Source organism: Lonchura striata, chromosome 2, assembly GCF_046129695.1.
Source record: "Lonchura striata isolate bLonStr1 chromosome 2, bLonStr1.mat, whole genome shotgun sequence".
Classification (NCBI taxonomy): Eukaryota; Metazoa; Chordata; class Aves; order Passeriformes; family Estrildidae; genus Lonchura; species Lonchura striata.
Window position 1 is genome coordinate 61158948 of NC_134604.1, and position 16604 is coordinate 61175551.

At 42.6% G+C, this 16604-nt stretch overlaps 1 protein-coding gene across 1 annotated transcript in view; it reads right to left on the bottom strand.

Moving 5' to 3' along the window:
* Window positions 1–344: 344 nt before the first annotated feature.
* The window catches only part of SIAH3 (siah E3 ubiquitin protein ligase family member 3), a 42375-nt gene continuing 26115 nt past the window's right edge, over window positions 345–16604 (bottom strand). The window contains exon 2 of the mRNA XM_021528456.3: window positions 345–1162. Within this exon, the coding sequence (XP_021384131.2) occupies window positions 569–1162 (594 nt within the window). The 3' untranslated portion in view covers window positions 345–568. The remainder of the gene's footprint in view (window positions 1163–16604) is intronic.

Consider the following 16604-nt stretch of genomic DNA (forward strand, 5'->3'; position numbering starts at 1 on the left):
TGACTTTATCTTCTAAGCTTTCAGTGTCTGGGTGAGAAAGTTTTTCCTCAGAAGCAAAGGGAGCCCTGAAACTGCCAGCTCCCACAGGGCTTGGCTGTGCCCAAAATACAGGAGTTAAATTACTATTGCTAATATGGAAACCTGTGTGCTCTTGTCCCGTAGTGGAATACTTCACCTTTCAACAGGCACAGGGGCCTCTGGTCCATTAGGCAGGCAATGAAGGAAACATATTTGCCTAGCATGGTCAGAACAAAGGTTTCTGCGAGTCACCCAGGGTGCACTCTCCATTAACAAGTGTTGTTTCCAGTGCTGCTGGAGGGAAACAATAAATTGATTAGCCTCTTTAAAATTTCTCATAAAATTGTATTAGCAAAACGGTAAATACATGACACAGGGACCGTAACCACGGGATGTTTACATAATGCCCATTGTGGACAAGTACTAAATACCATAAAAGACTCGAGACATCCCCCTCCCCCCCAATAAAAAGTCCATGAGTTCTGGCTCGCAGAAGAAAGATAGAGCACCATATTGTTGCTGTTGTTCCTCCTCCTCTTCCTTCTCCCCATCACATTTCAGCTTCGGAGCTGTGAACTTTGCTGGTGGTTATGGCAATTCCTATCGCTAGGCTTCCATTGTCAGAAAAGAGTTGAGCCAGGGAAGTGTTCAGCACAAGGCAATCCCCGTCCGAAAGGACAGAGTCAACACACTCCAGGATGGACCTGGGGGTCGCCTCCCACTTGAGGCGCCGCTGGTTCCTGTTGAGCTCCAGCCGGTAGGTGAAGTTGTTGGCTTGGGTGGGCGTGCCGATCAGCATCATCGTGGCGAAGAACTGGGGGTGGCCCTCATACTTCTCCTGCTTCCTGAGGACCAGCAAAAACTGGTGGCCAAGGCAAGAGTGCATGATGATCCAGTCCGTTGGTGCGGGCAGGTGCATGTCCGTGGCCAGGAAGACAATCTCCGCGCCCTGAAGGATGTTGATGCGGTGGGTCTGCCTCAGGTGGGACACCACCACCTCTAGGTGCCCTTCCCATGGGCAGGAGAAGAGCGGGCACGTGCAGGGGACCAGCTGGGGGTCGTGCACTGCTTCGTGGTGATGGCAGGGAGGAAGGATGCCTTGCTCCGTGGATGCCTGCGCAGCTGCACAGCGGGTCGGTGCATACTATGGGAAGAGAGAAATTTAATGTGAGACAGAGTGGGCCAGAAACCAGTGGAGATATGCAAGGTGCAGACCCCACAGACATCATACTCCACCTAAAGCAGCATTAGTGGGGGTGCAGAGAACTCAGCACACCGGGCATCAGAGGCAGTTGTGACCTGGACCTGCACAGCACAAGGAGATGGCAGTTGCCTTGTTCTCCAGGAGAACAGACAAACTGCTTGAGCCATGATAAGTCACTTCAAATGAAAATGATGTATGTGCTTAAAGAGCAATTTCATTAGTTCAGGGGGAAAAATCTGATTAAAAGGAAAAAACAACCCAACAAAGCAAGGACAGCATGGGGCATTTTATATAGTTAAGAGTTTTGCTGCTCAGAACAAGGGAATGAAATATGTATGGCATTATTATTCTTTAATGAAACATACGGGCAAATACAGTAATTTTTCCTGAAACAATAGTCTTTATTACACTCATAATTTGTGAAATAAATGTAGGTTTTTATTGTATATACCGTCACTATTTTTTTTGGTCAATGTATTTGTGCCTAATTGATGCTCTTACCACCATAAAACTTAAATTGCTCTCAAAGGTGATTGGATGGCAGATTTAGGGCATTTTTACACTAAAGTACATTTGGATTAAGCTATGACAGTTCACTAAAAAGGTAGCAGCTCTTGCAGAATTATTCTACGTGAGGAATAAAAAGCAAACTGCTCTGCCTCTCTCAACAGAATGTTGTTGAAGAGAAATAAGTCTTACTCAACCAAAAGTGTATTCACATGCAATGTAATTCAGGAAGAATAATGTCTCTCCACAGTAACTGTGTGCATAGACAAACCATAAGGCACAGACATGGTGGTCATGATTATCTTACACAATTTTAAGCATTTACTTCACCCACCCAAGATATAAACCTGGTTACCTGGAACTGCCTCTACAGCCTGTAGAGTGAGGGAGCCCTGGGAGTGCAGGATTCAGATCTTAGCTGAAGTAGTTCAGCTTCTAAAGGTGACACCAGCTGATGCTAGAGAGACTGACATCCAGTCTGCCTAGCTATGCCTAAATTTTAGCTGTTTAAACATTTTCTCTCTGAACTCCTCTTATAAAGATGCATCTCTTACATCCATTAATGTCCCTTATAGCAGAACGTACATATATACATACATTTTGCTTTAACGTAAGTCCTAGGAAGATTAATGTAATTCCCTAACTAGTGTCTCACATCCCCTTATTTTAATATATGTACCAAAAATTGCATGAACTACATTATAGTTCTAACATTTAACAGTTGTTCTCCTCCACGCCCCATCCAACTAGTAGCAGATTTTGGATTTTTGAGCAGAGATTTGTTTTATCCAGTGGCAAGCATAATCCCATATAATGGATGGTAGATTTCCTACAAAGGGTGTGTTGTCTTGTTATGGATACTGTGAAAGTTTTCATTACAGCCTTGCTGTAAGATGTTTTTCCCACCAAAACTTGCACATTTCTTTACAGGATGTTTTGGAAGGCAATCTCTTGCGTAAACTGTCCTAAATCTCAGAGGACCAGGGCTTCCTTGCCAACCAGGATAACAATTCCATCTGTTTTCATTGTGTCAGTAGCTGCCAAAGGCTATGATGGATAGAGCAGGGTTGTGATTGCTGTTGCTGTGAAATTCATTGCTCTTCCCAAGGCACTGGATGTCAAAGGGAGCTGTTCCTACTTCCTCTGACATTTGATATAAAGAATAATTGACAAGTTAAGCCTGACTATTGAAACTGGCAGCTTTTTCTTTTGACAATTATTACTTCAGTAACTACTGTTCTACTTTTCCCTTCCTTATATTTTATTTGTTTTGCTATATAAAATCCAAGAATATAAGCTTTCTGAGAAGATAATGAATTGAGGACAGATAAATTCCTATCATTGTCCAGGAAATAAAACAGGTCATTATAACCTAATCAAGGTTTGTGGCTTTAGCTGCCTGCTTATCTCAGTGGGATTACTGGTTCACACTTAATTCTACATTAATTTTTGCATCCCATTAGGATGAAAGTTATGGTTAATTTAGATTCTTTGGTGAAGGAGGCTACTGCAGTGGCAGATCATAAAAGCCTTAAAAAAAAAAAAAAACTGAAATGCTAATTGCCTCATAAAATGAATTCTAATCTCCCAATCTAATACAGTGGGTGTGAGCAATTGCATTCTCTTACCAAACTGTTAATGCAAAATTAGTGATTATACTAATTAAAACTAATGAACTCGTACTCACATGCTGATAAACCTTTCAACCACTCGACAAGTTCCAGCCTTCTATCAGTTTTATTTAACTCCCCTTTTGGAAGATGAATCTCAAATTAACCTCTTGACTAACATTCAAAATTAGGTTTTGAAATTTGAAGCTTTATAGACTATGTATAATTCTTCTCCAAAGATTACTAGAGTGAGAGAAACCATTTCCACTGAGGATGAAATTGAATTTAGAAATGGATTCTCCTAATTTGAGAAACATGGAGAACAATAGTAGCTCATCCATCTAAACTGCATCCAAGGTAAGAAAATACAAATATCTTCAAAAATCATTTTATGACAAGCATGTGTCTATGGATCAGGAACTGGAAAAATAAATTACAATGAGCAACGTATACAATATATCTTTCTTCTTTCCTAAATTTGTGAATTTTTGTGTGTGTGTGCATAATTATGAATTCCCTTTCACAACTCACATTTCTGAAATATTTCCACAAATCACTTCAACAAAGGATTTCTGGTCTAACTTTGTTCATTTCAGGTTTATTGAAAATTCTGGAAACTCAGCACAAACCTCATGATCTATTTTTATTCTTTCGCTTGGTAAGAACCATTTTCAAAATCTGGCTTCTGAATTGTTTGACACTCCTGTTTCAAAATTCTAAATTTGTAGTATTTTGAAAGAAATGTTTAATAATTCCCTGTCACTTTTTAGAAAAAGTCTCAGAGAAAAATATTATTTTACATTTACTTTTGAGGTATGAGTTTGTGATCTTGTTGGTCATTCATATGGCTGTGAATTGAAATGCTGAAATTGAAATGCAAAACAGGCAAAAAATGGTCACCTTGAGTGTATTTAAATGCTTGAATAAATATTTATGAACAGTTTTTTCCATGTTTAATCTGCTCCAGTATTTATTTTCTACCATTTATTGCCCAATTACCTAATAAAATTAGATTTATTATATTATTGTGTTAGTCCAGTATTATTCTCAATTATCTTTTAGCCTGTTGGCCAGTTTCAGTCAAATTGAACTGTGGGATGGAATTCTCAAATGCTTTAATTTTCAACCATTTCTGAGAGAAGAGGCATCAGGGTAGAGCAGCATAACTCTTTCATGTCTCCAGGGAGGAACAGCTGGCCACGTGAGCAGTATTACATTGACGGATAGGAGAGAACCTAAACAATGGCAGTTTGATCCCAAATGGATTATAGACACTAGAGAACTCACATGAGACAGTGTCTTTATGAACAGGAGAAAAGGCTTCAGCCAGAGTGCTCCTCATTAGATGCAACATAATCCTACCATGAGGCACCAAACCGCAGGAAACCAGGCTCTGCTGCTCACAGAAAAAATTATTTTTAATGATGCAGCTTATTACAGAGCAGCTCTTTTTAAGACCAAGTAATTTGGCAAAGACCAATTTATAAACACATGGTGCTTTTCTTATGGAAAAAAAACCCCAACTAAACCATGACTAGATTTGGACCATGACACAGGGCTTCTGCTAAAAATTCAACAAATTGATTTAGATGTGATACGTTTGTTCTAACTTTGATGTTTGAGGGGGAAGTCCCTAACTCTGAAGACTGTCAGCTCCTTTTACAGCCCATGAAGAGCCCTGGAGTGCAATTCACTTGATTCCAAGTGGTGCTGAAAGAACATCCCCCTGGACACCCTCTCTACATGCAGATCCATCCTCAGCACAGACCCACAGATGTTTAACTGTTTTCTAGACAGAAAACAGAAAGGCAACCCAATTTCAGTCAGGAAAGATGTGTACCACAATGGGCTTCTCCTTCTCCTGCTGCGCTGAAGACAACGCAGCCCAAGGAGAGAGCAATGGATGCCTGCTCACATGAGGGTGTACATCTGTGGCTCCTTCTCATCATTACAACTCCAATGACTTGATAGAAAAATCAGGGGAAGGATGAAAGGTAGATCCAAGAGTTAAAGACCTCCAAGAAGTAAAGAATACACAAGCACATCTCTGAGTCTGCAGCTGCAAAGCAGAGGCACCCATCCAAGAGAAAGGGCTTTGCTATTGCTCCTCATGCTCCGAGGGACCTTCTGTGTTTGAACTAGTGAAGTCTTCAGATCAGCTATGGTGAAAATAGTGGAAACAGAGGCAGCAACCCACACTGCACCTCTGCTGGCTGAGCTCATGGCCCTTTAGGGTGCAGGCACTCGATACACCACCATCCCTCAAGCCTTGCTTCTCTGCTGCACATTGGCACAGCTTCAGCAGGGAGAACAAGTGCAACTGCTGCCCTGAACAGCTAAGTGTCTTGCCATTGAAGTTCTGACTTAAAAATTATGAATTTGTCAAGATAAATCCCACAGGGTGAGGGAGTGTTGAAAGCAGTGCTCTATCCCATGGGAGAGGGCCTGGACACTGCTAACCTAGAGTATAAGGAAGGTGAGTAGCATCACCAAATTGTAGAATTAAAAACACTGCTTGGGTCTTCAGAGTAAAGGTTAGGGGTCACCTTTCAGCACTTTCCAATGTTCCTCATGCCTCGTTCATACTTTTACTTGCTGTAATGCACATAATGTTCAAAAATCAGCCTTTCACATCCCTGTGAACAGTGCCAGTACGTGCCTCCCAAGGAGGAAGGACAGGGACTGGTTCACTGCCCAGTAAATAAGTGTTTCTGACAGGAAAGCAGGTGCTGCAAATAATCATCTTTTTCCAGACACTTCACACCCATGCAACTGCATTTTCTCCAGTGGTCACACACACTTTGCAAACACTTATTGATTCACCCATTCGCTGGGCTCTTTGCTTGGGGCAGTCAGTGGTGTGGTCTGAAGGCCACCATGGTGGAGCTTCTAAGCAGGGCCACACAGAAAACTGCAAAGATGAAAACAAAGCCACCACACATGTCACCCAGACCAAACCAGAAGACAGTGCTCCCTCTCTACCCTAGTCCAACTTTAGCACACCCTGAGACATTGCAAACTAAACCTCCTCCCAAGAGGAAACTACTCCTTCCATGAACCCAAACTCTTTCATCTTCATCCACAGTTTTCTTGGCTGTGTTATGGGAGAGTTGATAGGAGCTGTACATGTTCATGGCAGCTGCAATCTTTGGTGGGAGCCAGGGATTGAGAGGGGCTGTGCTCACACCTCCTGTTAAAACCCATCAACCTGCCTGTGACAAGAAGCAAGAAGAGACACAGTCACCCTGTAGGTGTGTAAGCAGCTGGAAATGTGCAGTGAAAACTCAGTGGATTTTTGACATTGACCTAAGGATTTCTGCAGACAAGGAGGGACCTGGGCCTGCAGCTGTGAGAATGCTTTGAGCAAGCAGCTTCCAGGGTTTTCAGCAAATTTAGGAACCATAGTAACTTTTAGGGTTTCTGCTGAAACAAATTGACATTTTCTTTGCCAGAGAAATGTGCCATTTATTCAGTTTTCTTGCTGTCTTCCTCCTATTTCTTGGCTTCTCAGGGACTGACTGCTTCTTCTCATCTGTATGGAAACTGCCTCCAGTAATTTTCTAATCCTCAATTTCTTTCTGCCTCACAAAAGCTTTACCACCCACTAACATCCACCTCCATGTTACTTACACCCACCTCACAGGGACAGAAGCTCAAAAGAACTATAAAGGTGACATGAAGAAAGTAGTGAGTCTTTTAATCCTGGTCTTCATTTAATTTATCTTCTGCTCTTTTTTTAATATGCTGATGAGATTTTTTTAAGTCTTTCAGATGAAAGAAAAGAGAAGAAAAAAATCCCCAACCCCCTCAACCTATTTTGTCAAAAGCTGTACTTTCATATCTGAAATTAAGAAATCCAAGCCAGGGACCATGTTGGGGATTTATTTAAAATTTTAATTTCATAAAATCCTGTTCATTATGAATGCATCAGTTGAATTTCTTAAGTACTGAATATTAGTTGCAGCTTTGGCAGTGGAAGGATTTGTTTTCCCTACTATCAAATGGCAGTGAGAGGACAACTTCAAGCTCATTTTACTAATCTCACTTTGCAACATAATCAGGCGTGACTTGGTGACACAGCACATGGGATGTGTTAATGGCTGTCCTCATGCTAATTACACACCTCTGACTATGCAGAGAAAATGCAGCTTTAGTACATGTCCACACACTTCTCTCTATTGGATGACCCCGAATTTGAGATGAATCCACATATATACAGGGGTATTTTGGAAAAAAACCACTGATTTTGTGGTAGATCTAGCAAATCTATGATTCATTATTTTAAATGTATCTCAGGTGAAAAGAAATATGCTATTCTCAAATTAAATCCCCTTGCTCTCTTTTCAAAAATCATTTTTTTCAGCATTAACTGTTATGAACTATTGAAGTGCAAGCAAAAAAATTCAAGAAACTTAACCTTCTTCAATATATTGGAAACAATGTAATTATAATGAAATATAAACAGGATCCACGCTTAAACATTTCAATCCATAGATGCTTTCTAAGAGAGCCCATGTGGACAGTGGTAGGATGGAGCAAGGCCATGCTCTCCAGCTCTCCTTTCAAATCTAAGTTTGATGAACCTTTCCAAGCCCAGGTGGGCACCAAAACTTCCTGTGCTTCAAACTGAAGGGAGACATACCACCTTGCTGACCCTCAGCCAAAGCTGCAGCAGGGTCATGGACACCCCAGAAAAAGATCCCAATTTAGCTGCTGTGTTTGGTGGATCTCACCTGAGATCACTTTCTGTACTTTATTTCAGAAATAAAATACACTGATTAGATGCAAGCAAAACCATATGCACAGGCAGTTCCTTGTGAAGCATCTGGCAGTTATTTGCTAGTCAAAATAAAAAGCTAGGCTGGAGGTGGGACATGCCCTTGGGACCTGATTTGCAACTTGTATTCTCTCTGCTGCATTTTAGGACTGAGCACAGTGCAGTGACAGCAAACCATAGCATATTGAACTTGATGCTGCATTGCAACTGGTGATGCACTGGGGTGTGCAAACATTTACCACCTCCTCTTTGGGCTAGATTTTATATCTTGATTTAAGCAAGGGTGATGCCTCTAAATGCCATCCCTTTTGGCCAAACAAGGCAATATCAGAAGCCAAGGCACACCCTATCAGCTGTTTCTCCACAAGGGCAGGGTGCAGCATTGTTTATCAGCAGCTTGCTCATGAGACACTGCTGATCCTGGCTCTGGGTGAGGGAGTGAGCAGCCTGCATATGTACAATAGAGATAATCAAAAATGCAGAGTTATCTGAAGATTTGCTTTATCCTTTATCCACTTTGTATTTTGGATAAAGCCTGTTCACAAAATGCAAAACCATTATAGGCTTTAATTAAAAGCAAAGTGATAAAGTGTTTCCAAGCTGCATCTGCGCTGACTGATAGGGAAGGCAGAGTTCACAAGAGCCCTATATCTGACCTGTTGATTTTGTGGTTTGCATTCACACTGAAAAAGAAATTAATATGGAAAAACATTTAAAAAAAAAAAAGAAATTATTGCCCACTGTGCTCATAAACTCAGCAGTTCAGACTGCCTCTAAATTACTCATCATCTGATATTCATTTACAAGTTACTACAGTAACAGCGTGTCTCCAAGAGCAGCAGATTTGCTGGTGTCATCTGAGATAATTAGACCAAATCCACCCTGAGACAATTGAATTTCTCCCCTTCCATCAGACAATCTCTAGCTATCACGATTGTCTGACAAGTAAATCCATTAACTGCTCTTTCAGAGACGCACCCCAGGAGTGCCAAAGGATGGCACAAATGTTACTGGCCTGCTGGAAGGAGAGAAGGGATAAGGTGGTGGCTGTTGAACAAGCCCCCAGCCTCTCTTGCTGGGACCAGTGTCTCCAGTCCCATCTATGTGCCTTTCCTGGCAAGGATTTGCTCTGTGGTCTATGTCACATTGCTCTGACAACTGTCACAGGGCAACGTGCAGCTAAACCTGTGTCAGACTGGCCACAGCAGAGTGCAGACAGTAGGCTGGGGGCAGGTAGGTGTAGTGAGGAGGGAACACAGGGCTCTCAGTGCTGCCAACCCTGTCTCCCTGTCCTGTCTTGTAAGCTCTGCCTGTGTCTACACCTCTGTAGCAGTCACTGAGCAATGTACGAGCCATAAAACACTCCACATTTTTAGTTAAGACTTTCTCCTGAGAGCTGTTTCTGAGGAAATGCAAGGGTATCTTAAAGTCATGTCTGTCTCCTTCTTACTGAGGCATTGCTGGTACCAGCAAGCAATGGGCAACCCAAACACACCCACAATGGCCTGGTGTGGTAGGGGTCACGCTCAGGTTATAGAAGAGGGGAAAATAAATTGTTTCTAACTCAGAGCAATTCTCTGTTCCCCTGCACATCTCTGCCCATTCTTCACTAGTGTCTTTCAGCTTGCCCTTGCTCTGGGTACCTTGCAATGTAGAGATGGAACTGAAAGAAAAGTGTCCTTGTGACAAACCAACCCAAAATTCATCCTTATTCCACTGTCAGATGAAAGTGTGTCTTGAGTTTGTGCAGTCAAGCTTAAGAAAGAGGAATAAACCTACAAAACAACCCAGAAAATCTATGTGAGCTGTTAGCTTTGGGAATGAAGAGCAAAAGGCAAGTCTGGATAAATTAATTTAGTTGGTGTAATGTATGCAAATGCTTCATTGACATATTCTTTGCAGTAAAGAAAGGGGCATTTCTCTGGGAACATTTGTCTGTGTCTCAAATATTCTTTTAATTTTGTGCAAATCATAGCCTGTTCCTTCATCATCCTCCCCCTCAAATTCTCAAAGAATAGTTCTTCTAGAAGTTTTCTTCATGTGGGGAGGATGCAGGTAGAAAAAAAGAGCAGAAAGGGAGGCTCAGCTTAGCCTGAGAAGACAATGTTCCTTGCCATTAATAGACTGAAAATTTAAAAGGTTTTGTTAAAAAATCTAACAAAAAATGAAAACTAAAATCCACAGCAATCTTCTAAGTTAACATTCCTGCTTACAGAAAGCTACTGTCTACCCTTTCCAGGAGAGGTTGAGTCAGTCAGACTCCGTGCTGTGCCTCCTGCAGCTCTGCTGTTTTGGGGGAGAATACCCTGGCATCCCCTCACCTGCTGGCACCTGCCTTCTGACCTCACATGCCAACAGCAAGAGGTGGTGTAGCACCACTGAGTCACAGAAGGTTTGGGGTAGAAGGGACCTTTGAAGACCATCTAGTCCCAATGCCCTGCCATGGACAGTGACATCTATCACTAGACCAGGTTTCCCGAAGTCCCATCTGAACTGGCCGTCAATAATTCCAGGGATGGGGCATCCACAGCTTCTCTGGGCAACCTGTTCCCCTGTCTTACCTTCCTCACAGTAAAGATTTTCTTCATAATGTCTAATGTAAACTTGCCCTCTTTCAGTTTAAAACTGTTATTTGTCCTGTTACTACAGGTCCTGGTAAAAATGTCTCTCCATCTTTTTTATCAGTCCCCTTTATAAACTGAAAAGCTGCAATCTGATCTCCTTGGAGCATTCTCTTCTCCAACCCCATCTCTTTTAGCCTGTCATCACAGGAGAATTGGTCCAGCCCCTGATCACCTTCGTGGCCCTTTGTATCTGCTCTGACAGGCTCACATCCTTCTTGTGCTGGGAACCCCTAGAGCTGGATGCAGTATTCTGAGTAGGGTCTCACAAGGGTGGAATAGACAGGCAGAATCACCTCTTCTGACCTCCTGGTCATGTTTATGTCTATACAGACCAGGATATGGTTGGCTTTTCAGACTGCAAGTGCATATTGCAGAGTCATATCTGATTTTACATGGACAGCACCCCCAAGTCCTTTTCCAGAGGACTGTTCCAAACCCATCCATCAGTCAGCCTGGATTGATACCCAGGATTGACCTGACCCAGCTTCAGGGCCTTGCACTTGAGCTTCATGAGATCCACAGGGCCCTGCTCCTCAAGCCAGTCAAGGCCCCTTTGGATAACATCCCTTCCCTCAAGTGAACCAACTGCAGCACTCAGTTTGATGTCCTCTGCAAACTTGCTGAGGGTGCACTGATCCCACTGCCTATGTCACTGATGAAGATATTAGATAGTATTGGTTCAGCTGGTGGGACACACCAGTCATTAATGGTTTTCACTTGGATATTGGGCCATTGACTGTTACTCTTTGGATGCTGCCATCCAGTCAATTCCTCATTCATCTAACAGTTCATCTGTCAAACCCATAGCTCTCTCCAACCTGGAGGTAAGGATATTGCAGGGGATTGTATCAAAACCCTTAAAGAAGTTGGAGTAGATGGCAACTATAGCTCTTCCCTTGCCTGCTGATGCAGCCACTCCATTGAAGAAAGTTACCAAAATAGTCAGGCATGATTTGTGAAGCCATGTAGGCAGTCTCTAATCACATCCCTGTCTTCCACATGTTTTGACATCTTCCAGGAGGATCTGCTCCATGATTTTACCAGCCATGGAGGTGAGGCTGACTGCTTGGATATCACCAGGGAATGACAAGGTTGTTCATCGGGAAAACAGGCACAGTCAGATGAGAGAGACCCATTATTCAGCAGAGCTGCAGTCCCTAGAGTCTAGTTATTTTTAAAGTGAGAAACCCATTAGCATAGACCATGCAGCTCTGGCTGCAGCACCACGGGCTCTTCCTATCAGCTCTGGTCTCTATGGTTCTCCATTCTAAATTTTCCTATTTCAGTGCAAATGGAGCACCAGGAAAAGGAGGCAGAGGACTACATTTCTTATTCAAAGCCATTCTTATTCTTGAATGTCCCTCGTCACACCTTCACCTTTCTTGTGGCAAGGTTTTATGTTTTAACTTCAGCCAGGTCCTACGCTGGCAGCTTAATACATGTTCTTATAAACTTGTCTGGCTGTACAATATTCTATAACTTGCATATCATAAAAGTGAATAATTTTACAACTATTCTCATACACTTATGGGTTTTGAGGATTTGACATTGGGGTAGATTTTTAAAATTTATTTTCAGCCTTCTATAGAGAGCTTTTAAAAGAGTTTTCTGCACTACACATTATTGAACAAGATGATGGACCACTCATTTCATCACATCAAAGGTGTTTCAGCCTTTCTTTCCCAGGACAAACTTTTATCCTTCTTCCCAAAGGGCTGCACAGAGGAAGTGTGGTTTCTCAGGGATGGGATAGAGGGAATATCTGCTCCCAATCTCTCACAGTGCAGGCAACAGCCTCCCTGCTCTTGGAGGGTGCCCTCAGGCCACTGAGATGTCTGCTGTAATCCCTGCAGCCTGTTGGAATGTGACCCTGCAGTGAACAGCATGGCTTTGCTGCAAGGGACTGCATCAGTCAAGGTGAGCAATGTACCCCCCAGCTGGTTTCAGATGGGAGAGCTCTGGGCTGCCCTCTGGGATCAGGCTTAACAAACACGAATGGCTGTGTGGTGTTTTGTGCAGTCTGTCTTACCAAAAACACGAGTAATGTGTGAAGTGTCTGCTAGAGGGACACCCACACTCCCAGGAGGAACGACTCAAGTGTTTCTACAACTTCACCAGCAGCTACTTGCTTGATGAAGGCTGTTAGGCATCTTCATGACCCTGTCAACAGAGCTTCCATCTGTTTTTAAGCCCCTTCATTTCCTTCTTTTGTACCCTGTAAGTATGCAGTGATAGCTTACCCCTTAAATTCCAACTCCACAGAGAGTCCATGCTAATTCAGAATAACATCTTTTAGATCCACAGGGTTTGCAAAGATTTCAAGGATAAAGATAAAAATATTCATCTGAAGAAACACCTGTGACAAACAAATGGCTAAATTTTGAGCAGGATTTGTCTCATCTAAATGTATATGTCTAAAAGATCAACATGTTCAAATCTGACCTACTCATCTGAAGCTCCCTTAATAACAGAGATAAGATGTACCTTCACAGAGAAATTCATCATCCCTATCTTGAACACGTCTGTCTTCCTGAAAGCTGAAATTACCATGAGCGCCTGGAGGAGATGTTCACTTCTCTTCTTAAGCTAGAAGTGGAGCTGGGGTCACTGGCCCAGAAGTGGGCACCAGGCTTGCAAACTTTCACCATCAGCAGTCACTCAGACTCTGAGCAGACTCTGAGGGTGTCAGGACACAGCCAGTGTGACTGTTTAATGGGTGATTATGAGCTGCCTGTTTGCCTAATGCAGAAAATCCCTTGAGCTGACACATTTTCTTCCCAGCTAAGGGCTGGTCATTATAATTTTCAGGCAGCTAGATTTAACAGTTAAATAAAACTAATTTACAGCTCTTGCCATTAGGAGAACAAATTTTCATCTCTGTCCTATGGGTGAGAGGCACTATAACAAATGAGTAATTACTGACCCATGATACCTATTAGAGATTGCAGTTGGGTCATCTCATTTGTTGTTTTAACACAAGAAATTAAGAGCCTAACAGGGCTATGGCAAAAATTGAATTGATAATGAGATGAGCACTGCCTTTACTGGAGGCTCTTTATAGAATTATATGCAGGAAAGGCTCAGTGACATAAGGACCTTGAGATGTAGGCCCAAATTTTTTGAGCCTAGTAGGACTTTCCACTTGCACAGGCTTCCTTCCATTGCAACCTGGATGTGCAATCCAGCTGCCACATTATGTAGTTCATAGAGACAAAGGATCAGTTAGCCTTGTACTTACTTTCCTCTTTTCCCTCTGTCATTGCCTGCAGCTAAACTGCCCACCAAAGAGGTTTTGAATCAAAAGGACATAAGTGCATAGTACAGTTTGCTCCCAACAGTAGCCACCGTGACAGATTCTGTATTCTTAGTCTGATGCTGATTGAAAAGCAGTCTCTGCTGTCAAGGAGCAAAGTCAGTCTCCTTCAAAAGCATCCTCAATGCAGAGAAACCAATAGCTTCCAAGTTTTAGGGGAAATATTGAAGAATGTAATGGATAACCTAACTTTGAGCTGTGTGAAGGCAAAAATAGACTCTAAAATGCTGCACAGCCTCAAACTCAAGGCACACATGTTTGACTTCTTCTCAGTCCCTCCTGGCCCTAGACAGATTGTGGGGCCATCACACCCTAGTGGCTCAGCACCACAGCACCCATCCTGGTCTGAGCCTGTGCTCCAGCTGCACCCTCGGCCAGCCTTCCCTGATCCAGCAGCATTGCTCCCTCCTTGCAACCTACCCTGACTCTCCAGTCTTTCCCAATTGCATGACACAGTGCCCTGGCCTTGTCTCATGTACTGAAGGAAGGAAAATTCTAATAATTGCCTGTCACTTAATCAACTAATTGTTAATCTTTAGTTGAGTTCTTGTTCTTTTTTTGTTCCGGTCCCAAGATGGAAAACTGTCCCATTATCTTTCACTCCTAGAAGTCTGTCCACGCTCTGACACAGAGTAAATATGCAGACACAGAAATTACCATCTCTACTTTGTTTTCCACATGAGCTTTCTCCCCATTTATTTCTGCTGCCTGTTTTACATGGCGATCTGCTTTAGCTTTTGGGCTTGCTCCAGCACCATTCGCTAAAATTATATTAAGTATTGATTGGTAACAGATATATTACAGGGTAATGCTAGTGAGGATACATTAAGTAAATGGAGGAGCAGGCCCATGCTGCTTTCTTCCTTTTATCAGAAAGGCAATCATCAGCAACAGATTTGTACAGGTTCTGCAAAAGCTGTGGCATGAACCAGCCAGAGATCATCCAAGTTAACAGACTGGAGAAGGTGCTGTGCTAAATGCTGTGGGCCTGGTAGTGCCCTTGGTTACAGAGTACATAGATGTCTTGTGAAATTAGAATGGTTTAAGAAAAAACTCTTGTAATTCAAGACCCCCCAGTATTCTCATGAGCTGCCATACTGATCCATGTATCATTTTCACTTATTACTGCTCAATATTTAATTTCCTTTGTACTTAGAAAGGTGCCAAGACCAGGGGACAGTGATGACTGGCTACTATTTTTCAAGGCATGTAACTCAGGCAGTGAAGTAGAAAGGACAGTACAATTGAGAACAGCAAAGGTGAGGCATAGTCACAACTCCAGCTGGTGGACATTAAGGTGACCCTGGTAGAAGATGAGAGTGAATGTTTCAGGATGAGAAACTGAGGTTAAAAAGAGTGTTAAGATGAATTCTTTGCATTAAAGCAGGGAGCAAGGTAATCTACAACTTTTTCTTAACAGTCGCATGTGAAAATGAAAATTATTGACTGTGGTTTGAACCTAAACTGACTTGCAAATGCCCTTTGTTGGAGTTTCTTGCTACTGACCATACACAGGTGACTGTAGTTAAAGCAATACAGGTGGAAAACTTAGAAAATACTCCATAAAATAGCATCAGGATTGGGACAAACCATCCGTAGCCATAGAGTAGCAGTTACAGCTAAACTTAGTTCTCAGTTTGGTCTGGCATTGCCCTCACTCTGGCTTCACTTGGCTATTTCTGTCCACTGTCTGTAAGGGCTGTTGAGGGTGACTAAGCAGAGCTTAGATGCAACTATCAGGTTTTCAGTTCTTACACTAAGGTGAGATGAATCCCACTTTGCTCCTGCCTCTGAGCTCCCTGGTAACCTTCAAGCCCTTTGAGTCTTACTCTTCCTGATCCATCCATCTGGCCCCACACTGGCTCATCCCTAATTTATCAGCAGAGGCTGCCTTTATACAGGTGAATAAAACAATTCAGGAGCCATTTCCTGGCCCTGAGATGAAGTGGAACATCTTTTGTCTATGTGGTTTAATTTACCATTCATACAGAGTGGCCTCTACTTTGTGTCTGGTGGAAACAGTTCCTGGTCTCTCTGAGTAAATTAAGGAGAATGCTTGCTGGTATGCACCAAATCTGGGGAGAATGCTGCCCATCACACTGCATGGATAATTGCAGGTCAGTTTTGTAGCCTTGGCCTGATGTGGTTTGGTAGATAGAGCCACATCTGAATTTCCCCACACCCTGAGGTGGCTCAGCATGTGCAGGCAAGAGGTAAAAATCCACACCAGGGGTGTTTTTGTCTTGCTTCCCAAGCCCTTGAAGGTTAATGGCTGCACAGAGACAGACAGCTTTCAGGGACTTCTTTTGACACCTTTCCTAAGCACTTGGTCATTTGTAAGTGAAAATAATAAGCACTTTCCTGTGAAAGGCTTTTTCTTTTGACATCTTATGTCAAGATGCAGTTACATGTCAAGTACGTGTTTGTTTTCATAAGGCACTATGTAAAAATCCTCTCTTCTTCAAGTGCACATTTTGTCAGCAGCTTTTGGACTGATTTCAGCTCCTCAGCCGTACTGCAACCCTTCTATATCTAGAAGAGGGCATTCAGG